The 22665-nt window shown below is 34.1% G+C and overlaps 4 protein-coding genes across 4 annotated transcripts; 3 read left to right on the top strand and 1 right to left on the bottom strand.

Annotated features, from left to right (window-relative positions):
* The first annotated feature begins 1604 nt into the window (after positions 1 to 1604).
* On the top strand, positions 1605 to 6953 carry LOC125865031 (protein NCA1). The gene is made up of 8 exons (XM_049545183.1): positions 1605 to 1791; positions 3698 to 4153; positions 4289 to 4511; positions 4675 to 4820; positions 4979 to 5066; positions 5249 to 5392; positions 6318 to 6467; positions 6560 to 6953. The coding sequence occupies exons 2-8, from the start codon at positions 3711 to 3713 to the stop codon at positions 6611 to 6613; spliced, it is 1248 nt and encodes a 415-aa protein (XP_049401140.1). The 5' UTR covers positions 1605 to 1791; positions 3698 to 3710; the 3' UTR covers positions 6614 to 6953.
* An 858-nt stretch (positions 6954 to 7811) lies between these two features.
* On the top strand, positions 7812 to 10268 carry LOC125865496 (probable L-type lectin-domain containing receptor kinase S.5). The gene has a single exon (XM_049545691.1). The coding sequence runs from the start codon at positions 8061 to 8063 to the stop codon at positions 10068 to 10070; it is 2010 nt and encodes a 669-aa protein (XP_049401648.1). The 5' UTR covers positions 7812 to 8060; the 3' UTR covers positions 10071 to 10268.
* Positions 10269 to 11111: 843 nt separating this feature from the next.
* Positions 11112 to 14718, bottom strand: LOC125866067 (actin-66). Its single transcript, XM_049546357.1, has 5 exons — positions 14514 to 14718; positions 13031 to 13102; positions 12527 to 12920; positions 11693 to 12306; positions 11112 to 11462 (listed from the first exon to the last, which is right to left on the bottom strand). Exons 2-5 carry the CDS (start codon positions 13088 to 13090, stop codon positions 11397 to 11399), a joined length of 1134 nt encoding a protein of 377 aa, XP_049402314.1. The 5' UTR covers positions 13091 to 13102; positions 14514 to 14718; the 3' UTR covers positions 11112 to 11396.
* Positions 14719 to 20186: 5468 nt separating this feature from the next.
* Positions 20187 to 21771, top strand: LOC125866077 (probable plastid-lipid-associated protein 13, chloroplastic). Its single transcript, XM_049546368.1, has 4 exons — positions 20187 to 20488; positions 21117 to 21238; positions 21321 to 21404; positions 21642 to 21771. The coding sequence occupies exons 1-4, from the start codon at positions 20237 to 20239 to the stop codon at positions 21757 to 21759; spliced, it is 576 nt and encodes a 191-aa protein (XP_049402325.1). The 5' UTR covers positions 20187 to 20236; the 3' UTR covers positions 21760 to 21771.
* Positions 21772 to 22665: the final 894 nt, after the last annotated feature.

Raw genomic sequence — 22665 nt, 5'->3', positions numbered from 1 at the left:
CATCTTCTAGCAAATATGATCATTTTCTTACTTCGAAGTAAGCCTATGAGTTAACTTCAAAGCTTAGTAGCTAAAGTGTACGTACTTGGGTGTAAGGGGTCCACGAATTTAAGCTACTTAGTGGAATTAGACCATTCAACTTGCCATCTACACTCTCCTAAGGTGCGATCGTAGTATATTCATGACTATACACATATTCATTTTTCTCTACGTACTTGAGCCACCCAACAACATTTACTATCGTATAACATTAATTATCCTTATAAAATACATTAAAAAAAAATTACTAAGTTCCTAAAAATAAGACATGATGTTATATAAAGTTAAAATGTCTAGCTAGCTGTTTTCATGCTGCAAAGCAACCAATAATTAATAATATTATTTGCTTTGTGGATAGCAGTTAATTAAGATGATGGCATCCAATAGGATTCCAACTACAATACAAGGAAGGATCTATATATCTATTGGAAGTCTGAGAATATATATATAACATCAAAACAAAAAAGTGGTAAAATAATGGGGTCACAATATATAATTAACTATGGGATAAGCTTAGCTTGCATGAATTGATGACTTATCACACATATGTGAGCAAAGAATTGTTTTCCAAAATGGGACCTTTATTTTTGTTGGCCTTTCATATCCCCCACCTACCCATTCATTCACATGCTAACTAGATAGTGAAATAAATATATAGTTTGATTATATTTTAATTTTTTTTAAATGACAAGTATTTTGGGTTAAATATTTTTAATAATCATGACAAGATCGATCCAAAAGAAAAGAGGAAAGGAGATTACAACTTATAAGTAGGTGTGGAGCTAGACTTTGAGTGTGGATTCGTTCGAATTCAGTAACTTTTGCTTAAATAGTGTTATTTGAATTAAGAAGTTTAAAAAATTCAATTATTTAACTTGAAGTTGATCGTTATAAAATTTAGAAGTCATAAAATTAAAATTTTAACTTCGCCTCTGATTATAATTAAGGTGTTAATCGGGCCCTCATCAAATACTATATTGTTTTGGTTCCAATTAAGGAAAACTTCTTAAGAAATCTAATAGAGAGAAAGTGGGATAATATGTGTTTAGTGATTGTAACCCAAATAGGGAATACATAATTAATTAGTGAAGAATGCAGTCCTCTAACAAAAAATACAAATTAATATAACACGTTGAAAATCAATTGATACTTTTTCATGGAAAGTTGCGATTGTTATTTTTCGAATATATATAAGATAAACTTTATATCAGTACAATTAGTATAATAGTCCATAAATTATGAAAGAGAGATAAATTACATTAGATAAGTCTCATGCGACGAGTTCGATCGAAAAAATATTCAGACGTTTCATTCGAATTAAAATTTAAATTTCTCATTTGAAAGATCATTTGCTCAACTAACTCAATCACTCTTACATATAATAAATACATACTTTTTAGTATATGCTATATTATACTTTAAGTCCTAAGATAAACACCCAATACGAAGAAAAAAGAAAAAAAAACTTGGACCAAACCGACTATTAATTGCACCTACAAATCTGAGTTGTGATTCTATCGATATTACTGTATATAATATATATTTATATAAATAAATTCAAAAAATTGAATATAATATATCCCGGTTTACAATAATTGAATTATTAGAAAAGGGGAAAAAATAATAAAGAAAAAGATTTATCTTTTGGTTGATCAGAAAATTTTCACTATATCGGAATTGAAATCTAATTTCACCAATAATTTTGGGAGGACACAAATCAAAGTCTACTTCGATTAACGCAAAACCCTAGAGGTAAAAAATTCTGATTTTTGTTTCAATTTTCATTGATTTTCATTCGATTCCTTCAAAATTTCAACTTTAATTCTTGTTTTTCCGATATTGCTCGTTTTTATTGACCTAAGATCCATTTTTGAGCTGAAAATGACCCGTTTATGAAGAACTCAGAAAAAACACCGACATTTTTAGGTGTGCATAGATTTTTTTGACTATTTTTACTTATTTGGGTTTGTTATCTGCATATGGGTAGGTGTTGTTAGAGATCGAGGTAGATCGAGGAAGAATTGAGGAGAGGTAATTAGACAGGACGTGATATGTTTAGCTTACCGAGGATATGATCTAGATAGGAGAGTATGATGGTCGAAGATTAGGGTAGGTGTAGTTAGATAAGTTTGAAGAGAGGTCGAGGTAGATTGAGGAGAGGTAATTAGATAGGACGTGATATGTTTAGCTTACCGAGGATATGATTCTAGATAGGAGAGTATGATGGTCGAAGATTAGGGTAGGTGTAGTTAGATAGGTTTGAAGAGAGGTTGAGGTTGATTGAGGAGAGGTAATTAGACAGGACGTGATATGTTTAGCTTACTGAGGATATGATTTTAAATAGGAGAGTATGATGGTAGAAGATTAGGGTAGGTGTAGTTAGATAGGTTTGAAGAGCGGTTGAGGTAGATTGAGGAGAGGTAATTAGACAGGACGTGATATGTTTAGTTTACCGAGGATATAATTCTAGCTAGGAGAGTGTGGAGGTCGAAGATCAGGGTAGATGATTAGTAAGTAGTAGAGTGTTTTCTCTCTTCATAGTGGTAAGAGTAGGGTTCTAGTGTGGAGCATCTATTTGTCCCTTTTATCAGTATTATTACTAATATTCTAGCATTATCTTATGCTTTGATTTTATTTAGTGTTGTTATTTCTTTTTCTTTGATTATCTTTAGTACTTGTAATGTCAGTGCTTTTACTCTCACATTTTTCTCCAAATGATTTTCTTGAACCAAGAGTTTATCGGAAATAGCTTCTCAACCTCACAAAGGTAGGGGTAAAGTTTGTGTACATCCGCTCTCCCTAGACTCCACTTGTGGGAATATACTAGGGTGTTGTTATTGTTGTGGTTTGTTTATACTAGTTTTAGTTTCAGACTACCACTGGGGAATGTTGTTGATAGATTCAATTGGCACTTTGATTTGATGCTTATTGGATTTTAAAGTGAGAACTGATTTTTCTTTTCCTCTAATTCTGTCTTAACATTTTAAGCCGCACAATAGTGAGTGCTAAAGTTCCTGAGTTCGTTTATTGCACAGACAGTGATGGATGATCCTTTTTCTGTGGAATTTTACGATATTTGTTACAGTATGTTGTCTAAATTTAAGTTAATAAAGACAATTTTTTTAACATCCTATATTTCTTCAAACTTGATTTGCAATTCGCATTATTTTTGTTGTCACAAAGTAGAGCCGTTTTTCCTTGGTGACGAGTTGAAGTAGCAAAAGTAAAATAGATAACTCTTTTAGAAAGGAGAAAGAAGGACCTTTTAAGTACTATGAGAGTTATAGGTGAATGAGGGTAGAGATTTGTTGATCTCTATTGAGGATTAAACTAGAAATGTCCATGTGAGGTGGCACTCCTTGCCTTTGAATTTTTTTACCGAGGTATTGAGTCTGCAGTGTTTGAAGCCAGATGGCACACTTAAGGTAGAAGAAGCTTTTTAACTACATTATGTAGACTGAAACAGAATAAAAAGCAATAGCTAGTTCTTGGTTAGAATTCTGCTCTTAAGTCATCACCTCACCTGTTTCCTGCAAAGTTTTGTTGACAAAGCATGTGCACTTTCTTTGTTGAACTGCTGGATTTGTGTCTTTTCAGTTGTTGTCTGATCTGCAGTCTTTTTCTCTCAAAAGATATGAATAACTTGTAGCATTTACAGGGAATTTATCAAGATGATCCCGGTTTGCCCTTTTGCTGGAGCTTCCAGACCCGATGATACAACTCTTAATAAACCTTATGACGAAAATAAACAACAGGCTCAGCCTAAAAAAGAGTCTGGAGAAGCTGCCACGGTGTCACCTAAGTGCCCCTTTGGATATGATTCAACTCTTAAGAAACCTTGTGACGACCAAAATAAACAACAGGATGGCCAGGAGAGCAAGCCTAAACAAGACTCTGGAGAATCTGCAACTGTGTCACCTAAGTGCCCCTTTGGATATGATGGCCAGGAGAGCAAGCCTAAACAAAACTCGGGAGAATCTGCGACAATGTCACCTAAGTGTCCCTTTGGTTATGATTCTCAAGCATTTAAACTGGGTCCTTTTAGCTGCATGATATGTCAGGCACTTCTTTATGATAGCAGCAGATGTGTGCCCTGTTCACATGTATTCTGCAAGTAAGTGTAAATTAATAACTCTTTTATGGTCTTTCTACTCCCACATACACCACTCTCCCGTTTTAAAAGCAAGAATAAGGGTAAAAACAAGATTCTTCTGGACATTTTTAAGTAGTACATCTTTTTGGTAAACAGGGCATGTCTCTCCCGCTTTAAGGACTGTCCATTATGTGGTGCTGATATTGAAAAGATTGAGGCCGATATGAATCTTCAGAATGTTGTTGATCGCTTTATTGAAGGGCATGCAAGGATTAAGAGGTCTAATAATGAGCAAGAAGATATAGTGGAAAAGAAAACTGTTATATATGAGGATGCGTCTTTGGAGCGGGGAGCTTTCCTGGTTCAACAAGCCATGCGGGTATGTTTTCCATAAATCTCACTAGTCTCTCGTGCAGAAATTGTCCTCTACTTCTCAGACTGACTTAGCTGATTCATATTGGCATCTCTCTTTCTTGTATAATCTGAGACTAGCTAGTGAATCACATTTCAGGGTTTACACTAACTTTTGGCTTAACTTGCAGGCTTTTCGTGCCAATAATATTGATAGTGCAAAATCAAGATTTACTATGTGTGCAGATGACATCCGAGAACAGCTTCAGAGAATGGGGAATACATCAGAGTTGTGCTCACAGCTCGGAGCTGTTCTTGGTATGCTTGGTGACTGCAGGTGTGTCTCTATCAAAGTCTCTTCTTGAATGAAAAATATGTCATTCCCTTGGTCATTTACAAGTGTTATCAATGATATTAAGTATTTATTTTTTAAAGTGATTACAGAAGTTTTGGACATTTAGTTTGTTAAAAGAAATAACTTGAGCTATACTGTAGTCGAGCTACAGGAGATGCTGTATCTGCAGTTGCTTACTTTGAAGAGAGTGTCAATTTCCTTTTGAAAGTACCCAAAGATGATGTAGAGGTAACTGTTAATGATGTCACACAAACACACACATGTATTGTATTTACATATGTATGTATCTAATATATTTTTGTTAACTAAGCAGTACTCCTAATTTGATTTTGCTATAAGCTATGATGATATAATGCATATCTTTTCATATATGAGTGTGCTTTCTTTAATTCCTTAAAAAATCTTTGCAGATCACACATACACTTTCTGTTTCACTAAACAAAATTGGAGATCTTAAATACTATGCCGGTGATTTGCAAGCTGCTAGATCACATTATTTTCGGGCGTTGGATGTTCGCCGCAATGCCATCAAGCAACAGTCTGTGCCATCTCAGGTTTGTGTACCTTTCCTAATCTGATGAACATCACTATTGGCATTGCTATTTGTTGGAAGTATATAAATTTATGGCAACGGTCCTGTCAAAGAACCTGTGGCATCTTGATATCTAAAAGAATCATCCCCTTACCCTGAATGTGTGGCATCCTTGGCACATGTAGATTTTTCATTATTTTTCATCTTGTGTTTAAACGCTGATGAGTTCCACATTTTACCCTCATTTATTTTAACATTTGTCTATGGATAAGATGTTGCTGATGGTTTCTGGTGCTGAGGGGTGATGGATCAACATTTTACCCCCGATTACCCATTTTGTCATCTCTACTTTTGCCTAAAGCTGTGTGTGGCTTAGGCTCACGTCATAGGTTCGAACAAACAGAAACCTAGTGTTTAAGTGGAGAAGGGTAGAGTAGCTGGCATTTTTAGGTTAGACAACGAACTGGCCGGCCCTCGGGGGACTTTTCGGTTATAAAACAAAATTTTCTTTTTTTGCCTTAAAAGCCTTGATGCTTGATCCGTATGCTGGAAGAAACTTTTGAAATCGCTATTTTCGGATCTTGGACCAGAGTCCATACACATAATGCTGGCATGCTCATACAGAGAAGACTTGCTCTGCTGTTTATGTTTTAGATCTTATGGGGAAGACATTTCTTTTTCCAAATTAAATTAAGCCGAATTTTGGGCAACTTATACATCTACTATGCTCAAAACAAAAGAGTACAGCTAACTTTAAGCAACTTATACATGCATGCTAATTTTGATGTTCTTTTGTCCTACATCACACCTCTTGGGGTGCGGCTCTTCCCCCGACCCTACTGATGGGGATGCTTTGTCCTTTTTAGTTCAGCACGTCCCATTTTTCTTTTATTGATACTCAAAGCATTGGCCTCTCCTGCTTCATATAATTCTCTTCCGTCACCCAGATAGTCGATGTGGCCATTTCCTTAGCCAAAGTTGCTGATATTGATCGAAATCTTGGGGATGAGGATACCGCAGTTGAAGGATTTCAAGAAGGCATAAAGTTACTGCAATCCCTTGAACTAAAACCCGAAGAAGTTAGCCTTGAACAACGGGTAATTCTCATCTACCTCTTATGTTATTTTATACTTCACTGGTGTATTTTCGTTATCCTGCAGACCTGATTTGGTCCCGTGTCTTCTTGCAGCGGCTATCAGTGCTCGAGTTCCTCAACAGCCAACTTGAAAAGAAAGAAACTTGACTCAGCTGCCCGAATGAAGTCTTTACCTACAAAGTTAAGGACGAATAAGAACAATGTGTGTTATCATATAGTTTGGTGTAAACACTAGATGCTCGATTCAAAGGCAACCTGAGATAAACTTTGGTGTAATCGCCGTAGAATAAGTGAGATTTTCAGAAGTAATATGCCTGTGGCAAGTCAATATAGTCCTATGTTCCAAAATTTCAGTGTCTTGTGCATGTACCTCTTAGTACTTTTTAAGTATCTCTACAATTTCAGTATCCTTACCACAAGTTGACAATATTATTAAAGTTATTGGAGGTTTCTGATAATGTTATAAAAGTATAATGTGTGGTTCTCATACTATGACTCAAAGATTATTTTTTTATCTTTTAATTTTTAGCTATTGGCAACTAATTCCACAGTTGAAAAGGAATGTATGTCAGTATCATGACAAAAGGAGATTATTGCCTTATTCTATATTAGAATAAGATCACCCAAATAAAATAGAATTAAAGAGCACAATATTCAACTTGGCCTTTTCTCTTAGATCTTTTCGTCTTGAGGGTCTTTCATAAACAATCTCTCTATCTTTACGAGATAAGGGTAAGGTTTGCACTTTGCGGATATTTTACCTTATTCAGACCTTACTAGTTAAACTAATGATTCTTAGAACTTTGAAGCAACAATACCAGAAAAACGTGGAGCCTTATCTCATTATTGACATAAGATATATACTTTAAAAAATGTGTTAAGTCTTCTATGATTAAATTATATATGATGCAATCATTAGGTTAGGATTTTCTCCAGCTAAAATCTCAATTATCACAATTTAATATCTTAAGAAGTCAACCCTTTTTGTTGGAGAATACTTATTTGCACTCGATGTCTACATTAAATTAATCGATTAAAGTGAATGTTTAAAAAAGAGTTTTTGCATTGGTGAAGAGCAAAGGAGGACGGGATAATGAGAATTGAACTCAATAGCGTGGGAGACTTCCACTAATATTACTAAACTATTAAACCTTGACCGTTAAACCAAAAATATATGTATTGCATCACATAAAATTCAAAAGGAGAAAACAAAATGTACACGTCCTTTCTAGATGTATAGATCATGTTCATGAATTAACGAAATACGGAAAAAAGCTCCATCTTTCATTGTCATTATATTGTTAATAACCAACTTCTCTCTCTTTGGAAGATTGTACACTTGACAAACAAGGCAATATGAGAAAAGTAAAAACAAACTAAACATGCAGACCAACAACAAGCTTATAATAAGAATATTAAGAAAAAAAATTAGTGTAAACACCAAGGAAGTTTCTTCTTAATCCAAGTCAAAACATTTTGATCAAATCACATTGAAACTTTCACCATAAAATGGAGAAACAAATTTTCACTACAAATCTACCACATTTTCCTTCTTGAGGCATAAAAAAAACATAGTTTTTTGTTATATGTTGATATGCATATTCTAGGCAAGATTAGTTATTTCACTAACTTTGTTCATCTTTTGATCATATTCATATTTTTGGTTCTTAGAGTGGATTGTATGAGTTTCAGCTACCAAAATTTCACCAAGCAAAACGAAAACGATTTCATTACTACTAAGGATTCCAACATAGCGTATGATCCTTTCCAAGTAACTCGCGATGCTCGTGGTACTTCCATCAGTAATTTGTCTGGAAGGATATGGTATTCACAGCCTATGAATCTATGGAACAGAAGGAAAAACAGGACAGCCTCGTTTAATTCAACGTTTGTGATCAATATCAAACCTGAGAGTGATCCATGGGGTGAAGGATTGGCTTTCATATTGACTAAAGAAAGTGGTACTGACTCAATCCCGGATAACAGTTATGGAGAATGGCTTGGGATTGTGAATGAAAGTACTAATGGATCTCCCTCAAACAACATATTTGCAGTTGAATTTGATACAAGGAAAAGTTACCTTGATGATCTTGATGATAATCATGTTGGCATTGACATAAACAGCATCAATTCTGTCAAGCAAGTCTCGTTGATTGATCGTGGTGTTAACCTTTCACTAGCTGTTGATGTTATAGCAAGTGTCCGGTATGATGGAGAATCCAAGATGTTGAAGGTTTATACATTCATGAGCAATCAAACCGGAGACAATGAGAGAAATCCCATCATTTCCATGCCTCTTGATCTTTCTATTTATCTCCCCGAGGATGTTTTCATAGGATTTTCAGCCTCAACTGGGATATATAATCAGCTGAACTGCATAAAGGCATGGAATTTTACAAGCACAGATATTGGGAACAGTAATGAAGTTAGCCTGTTATGGTTGTGGATCTTGATACCAGTAATATCAGTTCTTGTTATGTTCTTAGGTGGGGTTTTCGTATATTTCAGCTGGTGGAGAAAAAAGAAGAGGATGCAAGTGTTAGACCAATCTGAGAATATAGAGATTCAGATTCAGAATTCAGCTACTGCACCTCAGAGATTCCAGCTGAAGGACTTGAAACGAGCAACAGGGAACTTTGATCCGAAGAACATTCTTGGAAGAGGAGGATGTGGAGTAGTCCTCAAAGGGATGTTAGATCAAAAAGAGGTGGCTGTGAAGAGATTCTTTAATGATTCAAGTCAAGGGGCAAAAGATCTCATAGCAGAAGTCACAACTATAGGCAATCTGCACCATAAAAACCTTGTCAAATTGATAGGATGGTGCTATGAGAGCAATGAACTCCTTGTGGTGTATGAGTTCATGCCAAATGGGAGCTTAGACAAGTTGATATCTTGCGAAGAAAACGGAAAAGGTTTGAGTCTGAATTGGGAAATAAGGCATGGTATCATCTGTGGGATTGCTCAAGCACTTGATTATCTGCACAATGGATGTCAAAAAAGAGTACTTCACAGAGACATAAAAGCCAGCAACATCATGCTTGACTCAGAACTCAATGCTCAGCTAGGAGATTTCGGATTAGCTAGGACAGTTCAAGTGAATGGAAAGACTCACCATTCAACAAAAGAGATTGCTGGTACTATAGGTTATATGGCACCAGAGAGTTTCCATATAGGCCGAGCCACAGTTGAAACAGACGTCTTTGCATTTGGAGTGCTAGTTCTTGAAGTTGCTTGTGGTCAAAAACCTGGAAATCGATATGAGGAGAACAATTATACTAACAGAGTCATTGAATATGTATGGGACTTGTACAAGATTGGAAGGATCATTGATGCCATAGATGTCAGATTGGATAGAGACTTCAATGAAGAACAAGCCGAATGTGTGTTAATATTAGGATTGGCTTGTTGCCATCCAAATCCTTACGAAAGGCCAAGCATGAAAACTGCTTTACAGATTCTTACAGGGGAATCAGTTCTACCAAACATCCCAACTGAGAAACCTGCATTTGTATGGCCAGCCAAAGCTCCATCGTCCAACGAAGCTGCTAGTGGCTCTCTCCTGGATGACCAACTTACACAGATTACAGTACTCAGTGGCAGATGACTGCAGAGTATGAGGAACCTCAGCAAGGTTAGGTAACTCTTTAGGAGGCAAAAGATACCTGTAAATTCACATATGTAAAGGCATGAATGTCTCTTTATTTTTTTTTCTTTCTATGTATGTGGTGGGGAGTGGGAGATATCTTCTTCCGAGTGTTCATTTTTCTGCATTATAAACAACTTTCTGTTTAGTCAATGTCATAATCAACTTTACAAGTAAATACTGAAAACAAAAGCAGCAAGCATTGCAACAAAGGCAGCTAGCTACATGAGTTACTCCTACAAAACATACATGTTCTACCAAAATCACTAGAAGATCCATAATCATCTTCATGTTCTACCACAACAAGAACAGTTTCTCTGGATTGTTCATGTCTGCTACGTCCATCGTTTAGTACATGATCTGACTGGCAGAGTGCTAGTGCAATACCTAAATAGTACTAAAAGAAACAAACATTTTTGTGCTCAAATATGATGTCTTTAATTTTTGCTTTTGTTGTTCATTAGAACTTTAACTGACACTTAACCAATTTCCTATCTTTTTTGTGAACAATCTAGAGGTATTGAATTTTCCTCTACTAATTTTAATCAAGCTTAGTCTTCATGAAAATTCCGAGCTAAAAATGTAAAGATATGACACATGGGTCAAACTCAACCTCAAAAGCTAGCTCATGAGGGGACGATTGCGTAAGTCCATATAAATAGACCGCCCAGTTCATTCCTCAACCAAGCTTTTGGAGTTGAATTAAGCCCATGTGTGATATCTTTACATGGTATCAGAGTCAATTTCAACTCGTTTGCGCTTCCGGTCTACAGTCCAGTTGGGCCTGAGCGTGAATGGGGTGTTAGAGTGGTTAAAAGTCTCACATTGGTGGTCTGCTTATATGGACTTGGCAATCCTACCCTCATGAGTTGGCTTTTGAGGTTAAATTAGGCTCAAGTATCATATCTTTTTTACAATAGACATAATGTTTGATTCCGATTGAGCGTAAATAACTTAATGGAGAAGGGGAAAGTTGGAGTACATAAAAATTGAGACCAAAAGTATATATAAAATGAATCAACAAAGCTTTTTATCCATAATCCAAATCACAACATTTTTGAAATACAACTCTTCTACATAAAAATATGAATGGTAAATTGACTTTAACATGAACTGCTTGCTTTTTCTTTTTTTTTATCATACCAATGACCAAATATTTGAGATTGAAACAAAAATAAATCAAAAGGAAATACAAATGAGAAGCATATTATATGCAACCAATCGACGGGGAGCTGCTCTGGAAATGCAAGTTTGTATATTTCTTCAGTTATCTCTTACTCGACGTGTTTAGAAGCATTTCCTGTGAACGATTGAAGGTCCAGATTCATCGTACTCTGCCTTAGCTATCCACATCTGTATCATGAAAAAAGAAATCTCGTAAGTAAATATCTTACGCGTCCTTGACAATTGTTCATCACATTCCTTTGAAAGAGCTCAGCATTTAGCATAGGAAGTACTGGTCAGCATTTGCTCTCAGATAATTCGGATTTCTCAAACATGCTAAAGTAATCTACTGCTTATGAAGATAGTGAATGCAACTTTGAAATGAATCAGACCACAAAAAGTAGATAGATTTTATGTACCTGCTGGAATGTGCTGAGGGAGGCCAATATAGATCCTCCGATCCAGACACTGTACTTCCTCTCAGGTGGGGCGACAACCTTGATCTTCATGCTACTAGGAGCTAATGCAGTAATTTCCTTGCTCATCCTATCAGCAATACCAGGGAACATTGTGGTACCACCACTGAGGACGATGTTTCCATACAGATCCTTCCTGATATCAACGTCACACTTCATGATGGAATTGTATGTGGTTTCATGAATACCAGCAGCTTCCATTCCGATCATTGATGGTTGGAACAGCACTTCTGGACAACGGAATCGCTCAGCACCAATGGTGATAACCTGTCCATCAGGAAGCTCATAGCTCTTCTCAACAGATGAGCTGGTCTTTGCTGTTTCAATTTCTTGTTCATAGTCAAGAGCGATGTAAGACAACTTCTCCTTCACATCCCTAACAATTTCCCGCTCGGCTGTGGTGGTGAAAGAGTAGCCTCGTTCTGTGAGGATCTTCATGAGGTGATCTGTGAGATCACGCCCTGCAAGATCAAGACGCAGGATGGCGTGTGGGAGGGCATAACCTTCGTAGATGGGCACTGTGTGGCTGACACCATCTCCAGAGTCCAGCACAATTCCTAGCATCAAAATGCACACTCCACAGTCAAACGCGCGTGATTTTAAGTTGAAGAACACAACTAACTTAATAATTCGTTTTCATTAATTCTGTTCTCTACCTAATAAACAGGACTCAACACAATGTTTCAACCAATAATCAATCTTATACTTCAGTGGAAATGCTGGTTTCGAGCATTCGACGAAAATATTTGTAAGTGGTTGAGCGAAGGCAGAGCTTACCAGTTGTACGTCCACTGGCATAGAGGGAAAGAACAGCCTGAATGGCAACATACATGGCAGGGGTGTTGAAGGTTTCAAACATGATCTGAGTCATCTTCTCTCGATTGGCTTTTGGGTTAAGAGGAGCTTCTGTGAGGAGAACTGGGTGCTCCTCTGGAGCCACACGAAGTTCATTGTAAAAGGTATGATGCCAAATCTTCTCCATGTCATCCCAATTGCTAACAATACCGTGTTCAATCGGATACTTCAAAGTCAAAATACCCCTTTTGGATTGAGCCTCATCACCAACATAGGCATCTTTCTGGCCCATGCCAACCATCACACCAGTGTGACGAGGACGTCCCACAATACTAGGGAAGACAGCCCTTGGAGCATCATCTCCAGCAAATCCAGCCTAACAAGTTCAAGACAAGATTAACAGTCAGTATTTCAGATCAAATAAGGCCAATGCCATCTTTAATGTGACCAAAAGTTCAGGAAAATCCAGTGAAATATCATAGTTACCTTAACCATTCCTGTTCCATTGTCACAGACAAGAGGCTGAATATCCTCACCTTCTGCCATCTTTTATGTGTTCTGAAATAAGATAGGCAATATATTCATGTTACTTAAACCAAAAACATACAAAGAACTCGTGTAATATTGAAGATCAAACACCACAATAAGTGAAAATCCTAATACACAGAATAACTGCAACAAATGTAGGTAAGCTCTTTCATTTATCTCTAACAACAAAAATGGTTCTGCAACATATAAAGATCTAGTGCAATATGATTGGACTAAATCATATGATATAAATATGAATGGATTAAATCATATTTTTGTGGAAAAAATTCATTTGAATGACAAAAAACAACAGAAATGCCAATTGAGGTGCATGCTTAATCAATTGTATATCTTTGAAAGAACAGATTGAAAGAAATAGATCTACCAAAAAGAATGAGAAAAGAAAAAACAAACCAAAAAGCAATTAAATAAAATTATTTCCAGCTATTGACATTTCACTCAAATGGAAGATACCCATTTGCAGATCCAAGAATCCACCTTCAACAGTAAAACTATTATCCATTTCCAACACAATAAATCAACAAACAAATAAGATGAAAATCACCACATACACTAACCAAATCAATGATCAATCCAAAGAGAGGAAAATGTTGCTTGGACTCTCCAAAAATGTTATCACCCCCATGTCGGATCCTCCAAAAATGCACTACTTTTAGAGGATCCGACACATCCTTCAGCATTTTTGACAAGTCCGAGCAACATAGTCAGGAAACCACAAATTCTTTCTCCAAAGCACCAATCTTTATTATGAAATATCCACAAACATTGATTGAGAATGAGAAAGATTTTAAAATCACATCCACTTCCAAATCAATGATCAATGCAAAGAGAAGAAAATGGTGCTTAGACTCTCCAAAAATGTTTTCACATCCATGTTAGATCCTCCAAAAATATACTACTTTTGGACGATCCGACACACACCGTTCGACATTTTTGAAGAATCCGAGCAACATACAGGAAACATCAAAATTCTTTCTTCAAATTATCAATCTTTATTAGGAAATATCCACAAACATTGATTAAGAATGAAATAGAATTTAAAATCACATACACTACCAAATCAATAGATCAATCCAAATTCCAAAGAGAGGAAAATGGTGCTTGGACACTCCAAAAATGTTGTCGCATCCATGTTGGATGCTCCAAAAGAGCACTACTTTTGGAGGATCCAACACACACCCGTTAACATTTTTGAAGAGTCGGGAACATAGGTCAGGAAACCACAAAATTCTTTCACCAAATTATCAATCTTTATTAGAAAAGATCCGCAAAATCACAACACTACCAAATTAAAAGATCAATCCAAAGAAATGACACCCACAAAATTCTTTCACCAAATAATCAATCTTTATTGAGGAATATCCACAAACATGTATTGTGCATGAAAAAAAAAATCAAGATTCAATAGTAAAGATTGTACCTTTAATGAAATTTTCACAAAATAGTATCTGTTGCTCCTTTGTTTCTTGTTTTATCGAAAGGGGAAAAAATGTATGTTAAGAACAAATGAAAATTGAGCTTAAAATGAGGCTCAAATTCCAATTTCTGTTGAGGAATTTGTTCGTTCGTTGGTTATCATTATATCAGCAAGTGAGTGGACCTCATGACAGCTTCATATTCATGGTGGATATACGCTGTCTGACTTTTGCCTTGATTTATTTCATGTTAGGACACATTTACCCCTACCAATCTCGTAAATCATGTCACCTCCGTTTCAATTTGTTTATCTGGCTTTAACTTGATATAGACGGAATATAAGAAAGTAAACAAGACTATTGAATCTTCTGATCTTATCTAATCGATAGACATATACAATTCACATCTCTCCACTCTCTGCCCTCTCTTGCTCGCCTCTCTCCCAATCTCGCTCGCCACTCTAGTCTAACACAGAGAACATATATAAATATATACAAACGCAATTTTCATACAAATTGCCGCAATTTTTATACAAATAGCCAAGATTTATACAAATTACATGTTTCATAGCAAACATAATTTAGCTATGGAGCGCAAATAGCAAAACTGTAGCTACCGGCACTAATATGATTTTTATGTTTGTTATTCCTAAAATTTATTCTTATTTTATTATTATCTCATTTACGAAAAGAATGATATATTCTTACATTTCCGTTTTACACTCTTTTTTTTTATAGCAAATCACAAGTTTATAAAAGAATTATAATTACATGAACGTTTTATTATATTTAAGATTATAAATTTCGAAAATAGTTTATTTAGATAATTGGAGTTCAAAATTAAGAAAAATGCATGGGACATAATTGTCCAAAGTAGTGTAGACAAAAGGGCAAATTTGACATGTGAAGGGTGACCCCAACATTTTTTTCATAATAGCATCGTGGGGTAGGTGAGGATAATAATGACACGTTGTGGGGGACGATTAGGAAAAGGAATGTAGGGATGCCTCCTACCACTAAGGATCGATATATTGGACGATCTGATCGGTTATTTTATAACATATATTATATTAGACAGTTATGATTATGATTGTTATAGTGAAATAAGTACGGATATTTATATCTAAGTTCACGATAAATATTTGATAATCTCAAATAAGAAATTTGAAATAATCATGATATAAACTATGTCTAATACTCGAAAATTGATAATATCGAGATTTCAGAGAGGTTTCATCTTGATAATATCAAACCTCTCAACATCTCCCTTTTTTAATGGAGTCGTTTCATGTGCTCCTAAGAGAAGCTATGGTGAATGAATTCAGAATGTTTGTTGGACACCCTCCCTTCAAATGGCCGAACTCTCACAAATAATGCAATATGTAGGGGTGATGGTAGTGAAAGTACCTGGACTATAGCATATCATGAAAGAAGCACATGACTCATAAATTTTAAATTCTGATTTCGATCATCGCGAGGTAAAAAAAAATCCTCCTAAGAATTGGTAGGTGGACCCTTGCCAGCAAAGAATTATGGTCCCTTCCACCTTCAAGAGATCATGTTGGCCTCTTTCCCTCACGTGTGGGGGTGGATGTCCACTCACATTAAATTGACAAATTATTGTATACTATTTATATATCTATGTGATACGATATGATACGTTATATTTTCATGAGTTAAATTTGATATGCGCAAGTTTGCTTAGCAAAATCTATCTCAATGCGTGGGTATTATGATCTGGCATATTTAATTGATATGTTGAACAAATTACAAAAGAAAATGGCAATCCTTTATTGATCAATAATGTTGAAAGCTGGATTTCAAAAGCATATAATATAATCCTTGAAGAAAATAAAAAAAAAATCTGAAGAATAACATAAATATCCATGTAGCTATATGGTTGTGGGGAATTATTATTATTATTATTATTATTTGTTTAAAAAGTTATAGACAATTCATGTGAGAAAATGAATCTTTAGACGTGCATAGATATATGATTGTCACTATCAAATTTGCCCTTTAAACAAAACTTTTGATGCAACATATATTGTAATACCTCTTTTCACTTTTTAATAAACACTTTTTTATGATTCAAAAGCTTTTGGTGGTCCAATCGAATATGAATTCAGAAACTAAAATCCATTATATGTACATATTCAGTAAAAAAAAAAGTATATAAATTTAGATTAGAATTATTGAATTTTATCGAAATTCTTCTTACCATGCTAACAATGTTATAGTGATATAAGGTCGAATTTCAGTACCAGTTCATATCCTAAACCTTGTATATACATTCAAAATTCGGTGAATATTTATAAATTTATTTAATTGTGAACATAATTATTATTACATTTTGGTATTAATCTGAGATCAATATGTGATACAATTTAAATTTTGATGATTCCGCCAATAACAATATTTTTTATTCCTCTTCTTCTTCTTTTTTTTCCAAGTAATTATTCACCTGATCTTTTTGTTGGTGGTTAAAAATAATCATGAAAGAGTCAATCAATCAAATATACAAACACCTTTAATTCCAAAAAAAATCCTTTTAATATTCAAAGGGGTCATTATTATAAAGTTTATATGGAGTAAATTTTATGTTGACCGCCAACTTCAAGTGTCATAAAGTAATGATTAAATTGAATTCTATTAGTTCTTAATTAATTTCTCTCTACAAATAATTATCAAATTGTTATCATATGTTTGTTATTTTGATGGTAGATTTTTTTTTTAATAATTATTGCAGTGATTAAATCTTTGGACAATTATAATGTTGTTAGTTATAGTGGAGGTTTTTTTCTTTATACACATAGACGATCCTTTTCTTAGAAGTAAAGTTCCTACTGTTAATTTGACGTAGAAACTTGGCAAAGAGGTCATGTTTTTTCTTTACCAAAAATAATTGAAAAAAATGAGAAAAGGTTGAATAATTAGTAAATCAGAAAGATTAGAAAATTTTGATTCGATAATTTTAATTTTTGATTTTAAGAAAATGAATCATCATATGTCAAACTAGTTAGATATGATTCGATATTTTTAAATTTGATTTTAATTTATGTGACACGATAAATTGATAATCATAATTTGTTGAGACTTCGATTTATATATAGTCAAGAAGCATGACTTCGATAGTGGTGGAAATTCTTTCATGTTTGAAATGAATGAAAAGTGTCCAGTGTTGGCTGAAAACGACACACATATTTTGAGTAATCTTCTAGCTATTAAATTATATTTTCAATTAAATTATTTTTTATAATAATATACTAATATATGAATTTGTAATTATCTTTATACGGTATTTTGTATTCTAATACATTTTTAATAAATTTCATCGACTATCAAAGTGCGAAAAATTGGTTTTGGTACGATATTTCAGTATGTACCAAAGTATGCACTCTTAGGGGAGGGGTATAAAACACTTTCTACCACCAAAGATGACTCTATTTTGTGGTTCAAATCTGAGACCTCTCGTTAAAAATAAATTGATTTTAACCTTTCCACTACATTTTTTTTTTTGTTATTATTCTTTCAAAATAATTCTTGAATATTGGCAATTGTTTAGAAAGAATAAAGGGAAAATGGTATAAAATAACAAATTATTAATTCAAATTAAATGTTATAACCATAGTTTCATTTAATTCTAATCCATAGCAAACACTTTGTCATTCGCCTCTCTCCCCAGAAATCTCGCTCGCCACTCTCTTTGGCCTCTCTCACTTTATACAAACATAAATGTATAAATTGTGTTTGTGTTTGTATAAAGCGGGAGAAAACTGTATATATAAATACAAATACATATTTCTTCGTCTTATACACTTATAATTATACAATACAAATCTTCTCCTGCTCAATTCTCTTTTGCCTTTCTTTCTCACTTTATATATACAAACAAATTATACAAAATACAATGTATAATTTGTGTTTGTATAAAGCGAGAGAGAGATTTGATATACAAATACAACTGTTTTAACTCAATTCAATTGTATACGAATTCAAATTTTATGCAGATATACAAACACAAAGAACATATACATATACAAACACAATTTTCATAGACACTGACACTCGATTTATATAAAATCACTGTGATTTTATACAAATCAAAGTTGCCTGCGATTTTATACAGATCTGATGCTCCATAATAAACTATGCTTGTTATGGAGCGCAAATAGCAAAATTGTAGCTATAGAACGCTAATATGATTTTTATGTTTTCTAAATCAAAAATTTACTCAAGAATAAACCATACAAGTTCTGGGCTATTCAGCTGGGCTTGTTTCTTAAGGAAGCCCAAAACTATTTCAGGACCCTCTTTCATTACCAATTCTTCAAGAAAATCCACTTGTCAACAATATTGGTGTGTTTGGTATGAAGGAAAATATTTTTTAGAATTATATATGTATATACGTGTGGTTAACTGTATATGTATTATATTGTATATGTGTGTTTTCATAACAAAAAGTGAATGTATGTGTGCGGGAGGGAGACTAGAAGTTTAGATACGTGTATAAGTGTATATATGCTATAAAATTGCATAATCTCACCGCGTTATGATTTTTTCTCAAAGGAGTACAACTACAAAGAGTAATATGTGGACCGAGCTCGGATAATTTTTCATTTGTTCTTAGGAGCCATTGTTAGGTGCTTCATTTTATTTTTTCAATTTAAATCTGTGCTTGAGAGATAGTTATCCATTCACTGATAAAGAATGTATGGATTCTTGAGAAGAAAGGAGTTGTGATGCACCTCCTCCCTCGCATCGATCCACAAGCGAATTGAAGGTTGAATCGCCCTATTTATTCTTTTGAGGAGGGTTTTGATTTCAGACCCGGTTCAAATAAGAAGAGAGTATGTATACTACATCTCAAAATCCGGCGCCAATGAACACATTGAAATATTTATGTAGATGAAAAACCTCACAATCAAAATTTAATAAATTGTTAATTAACATATTATAAATCATATAAGATCATAATATAATTAAATTAAATTAAATTAAATAGTTCATAAGTTAGCTAAATATTTTATTTCTTTGGTGAAGTTGTTCATATTAATACAAAGTGTTTTATTTCGATGTTTTTTTTTATAAAAAAAATAATATTTGCATCTATTTAGTTTTTTGGGTTATTCTACTTATATATAAGAGGGAGTTTATGATGGGACATTCTATATAATACATAATATAATAATATAATATAATAAATCATTTTTTCTACTATATAATATATATAATATATATTTATTTTCTAAGGGAGTTTATATAATATATAATATAATATATTCTACTTATACATAAACTCTCTTTTATTATATAGTAGAAAATAAATATAATATATATATATATATATAATACANTCGCTTTATACAAACACAAATGCATTTTATACATTTTATACCGAAATGTATAAAATGGCTAATTGTATACCGAAAATGGGTAATTGTATACCGAATCAGATGGCAAAAAAATGAGTTGTTTGCTGCAAATTACAATTAAAATAAACTATGGCTATAACATTTAATTTGAATTAATAGTTTGTTATTTCATACAATTTTTCCTGATAAAAAGCAGTCATTTTTTTTAAAAAAAAAAAAACAGTCACAAAAAAAAAAAAATTAAAAATTAGAGGTGGGTGGTGCAGATGAACCCACGAAAGAATTTCAGTTTCAAAAAAATAACAGTAAAAAAATTGAAGAGATTTCCTCCAACCAAATTCAGTCCGTTTTCAATGGCGATGTTAATTCAGAACTTGGCACCACCATTTTCATGCCGGAGTTCACTCTATACGACGTCGTTTTGGCTCCCTTCTTCATCATCTTCTTTGTTTCCTATCACAATTTTCCCGGGAAATTACCGAAATGTACGGAAGAAATTGAGGGTTTGCAGAGCTATGAGTAAGCAGACGCCGGCAGAAGGAGCTTCTTCTCCTTTTGTTAAAGAAATTGAAAGACTTTCAGCTAAAGAATCTCTGCTACTCGCTGTGAGTTACTGTACCTTCTCAATTTCCCTTTTTGTTTTTTTTTTTCCTTTCATCTAGCTTAAAAGTATGAATTTGGTTCTTAAAGTTTCAATATTTAGCCTATTTAGCTGAAGAAATGCTGTTAAAATTTGATGATTGTTCAGTTGTAGAGCTAGAATTTTTAGTAAGATTGTTGCCGTATATTAAAAGTAGACATAACTAATAAAAAATTGACTTAGCTAAACAGTGTGATTTTCTGGCGATTTGACACCACTTAGCATAAGGTGGCTCCACCAATGGGTTGTTGAGTGAAAGTAGGTAATGGGTGCATGAGAATATGAAAAGAAAAACTTTTTCAAAATTTGAAAAGGAAGTATCTTAGTGTCATAATTCGAGTATCTTAATGAAATTTATTAGCAAGTTGATGGGCTGTCGATGTGTTCAATCATTTAGAAAGTAGTTTAGTTTTATACTCCTATTTAGGTTCTTGTTTATACAAAAACAAATTATTTGGTACAAGTGCACTTTTGATATTCCAAACTCTGTGCTAAGTTAAACTATGTCAAATAAATTGGGACAAAAGGAAGTAGAACATGAAATCAATTTTAAGTCCTTTAAGCACTTGTGTGTGTTGTTCATTCTGCAATAGTTGAAAGATGCTGGAGGTTTTGAGGCAGTGATCACTGGGAGGACAACAGATGTTCAGCGCGTTGATGTGAACGAGAGGATCATTGCCCTTGAGAGGCTTAATCCAACACCACGACCCACAACGTAAGGCGTTTAAAATCTGACTGAGCAATTTCATTGTTTAAGCCTCTTGATTAGTTATTTACTTGTATTTTCAGCTATCCAGGTCTCCCTTTTTGGAAGGTCTATGGAATTTTGAGTGGTTTGGAACTTCAAGCCCGGTGTTCTTGGCTACCAGGCTTTTATTTGGGCAAGTATCTATTTTTCTTTTTGTTGGATTACATCCACTTGTGTTGAATATCATGAGGTTTAGAAAATTCCTAGTTTTAGAACCTCAAGTTTACCCCAAAAGACGAATTATCAAGTACTGGAATGATAAATACTCAGATATAGCAGATTTAGCTATCTTTGGTGGAGCTTTAGCTTCCTTGTGGAAGTTCTGTTTGATTCTAATAGCTGCTAATGTTCGAATATTGTGCTATTGCAGGAGAATTCCATCGACATTGGCAAATTTATCAAAATTAGATCTGCTAATCAGAAATGGATATGGGACTGCTATTGCGCATGTGAAATTATTGAACACGGTAATTCATCTATGTGATTAGGTTTCATATGCAGAACATATACTATGGTCAAATAGAAAAAAGAAATTCTCTTTACTAATTAGAAGGTGGAAGGAAAAGAATGACAACAGAGTTTGTTTATACTTTTAGTCAATGCAGTGCTAAAACTGGATAGTCAGTGCTTCGTGTAATCTAACACTATTCAAGAAACAAAGGATAGATAGGAACAAAGAGAATTGCTTAGTAACAAGCAAATAGTAGATGATGGAACAAGTCAAAGAGTAAAAACCAATTGAAGTAGTACCAGACATTTGATGGATGTGATTTTGTAAGCTCACTGCTAGCCCCCTCAGATAGACGATAAAAAATGTACTTGTGCATAAAGCTTGATACTTTTGACGATAGTGTCATAGACTTACTGTTAGGAAACAAAAAGCAGCATAATCGATTCCGCTGTAATATATGGTATCAGGTCTCTTTGTGCGTAAGTAGCTATTCCGCCGAGCACTTACATCACTTCACTAGTACCAGATAACTCTGCTCACTGAGGATGGATTAGGAAGATGGGAAGAAGTCACCTAACTATTTTGCATCACTAAAATGCAGACCATGCAACACCATTGACTGCTTGGGCATATGAACATTTTAACTTACTAAATTAGTTTCTCTAGTTTAGCAAATTTGAGTTGGGTTGAGTATACTTTGATTCGCACTGGCCCTGAACCAAAATGCTATTGCTCAGGCTAATTAGGAAGAATTAGCTAACCCTGTTTGGTCTAACCAAGTTAATCCAGCTCGACTCAATCTAGTCAAGGCCTCAAGGCGCTGTGTTCGTACATTTTTATTAGTTCTAGTCATCATGAAGAGATAGTTGCATATATCCCAATCATGTATTTTAGCAGGAAATAAATATAATGATAATGGAATGCAGATCGAAAATAAATTTGT

Source organism: Solanum stenotomum, chromosome 5 (genome assembly GCF_019186545.1).
Source record: "Solanum stenotomum isolate F172 chromosome 5, ASM1918654v1, whole genome shotgun sequence".
Taxonomy (NCBI): domain Eukaryota; kingdom Viridiplantae; phylum Streptophyta; class Magnoliopsida; order Solanales; family Solanaceae; genus Solanum; species Solanum stenotomum.
This window is presented reverse-complemented; position numbering and strand designations above follow the sequence as displayed.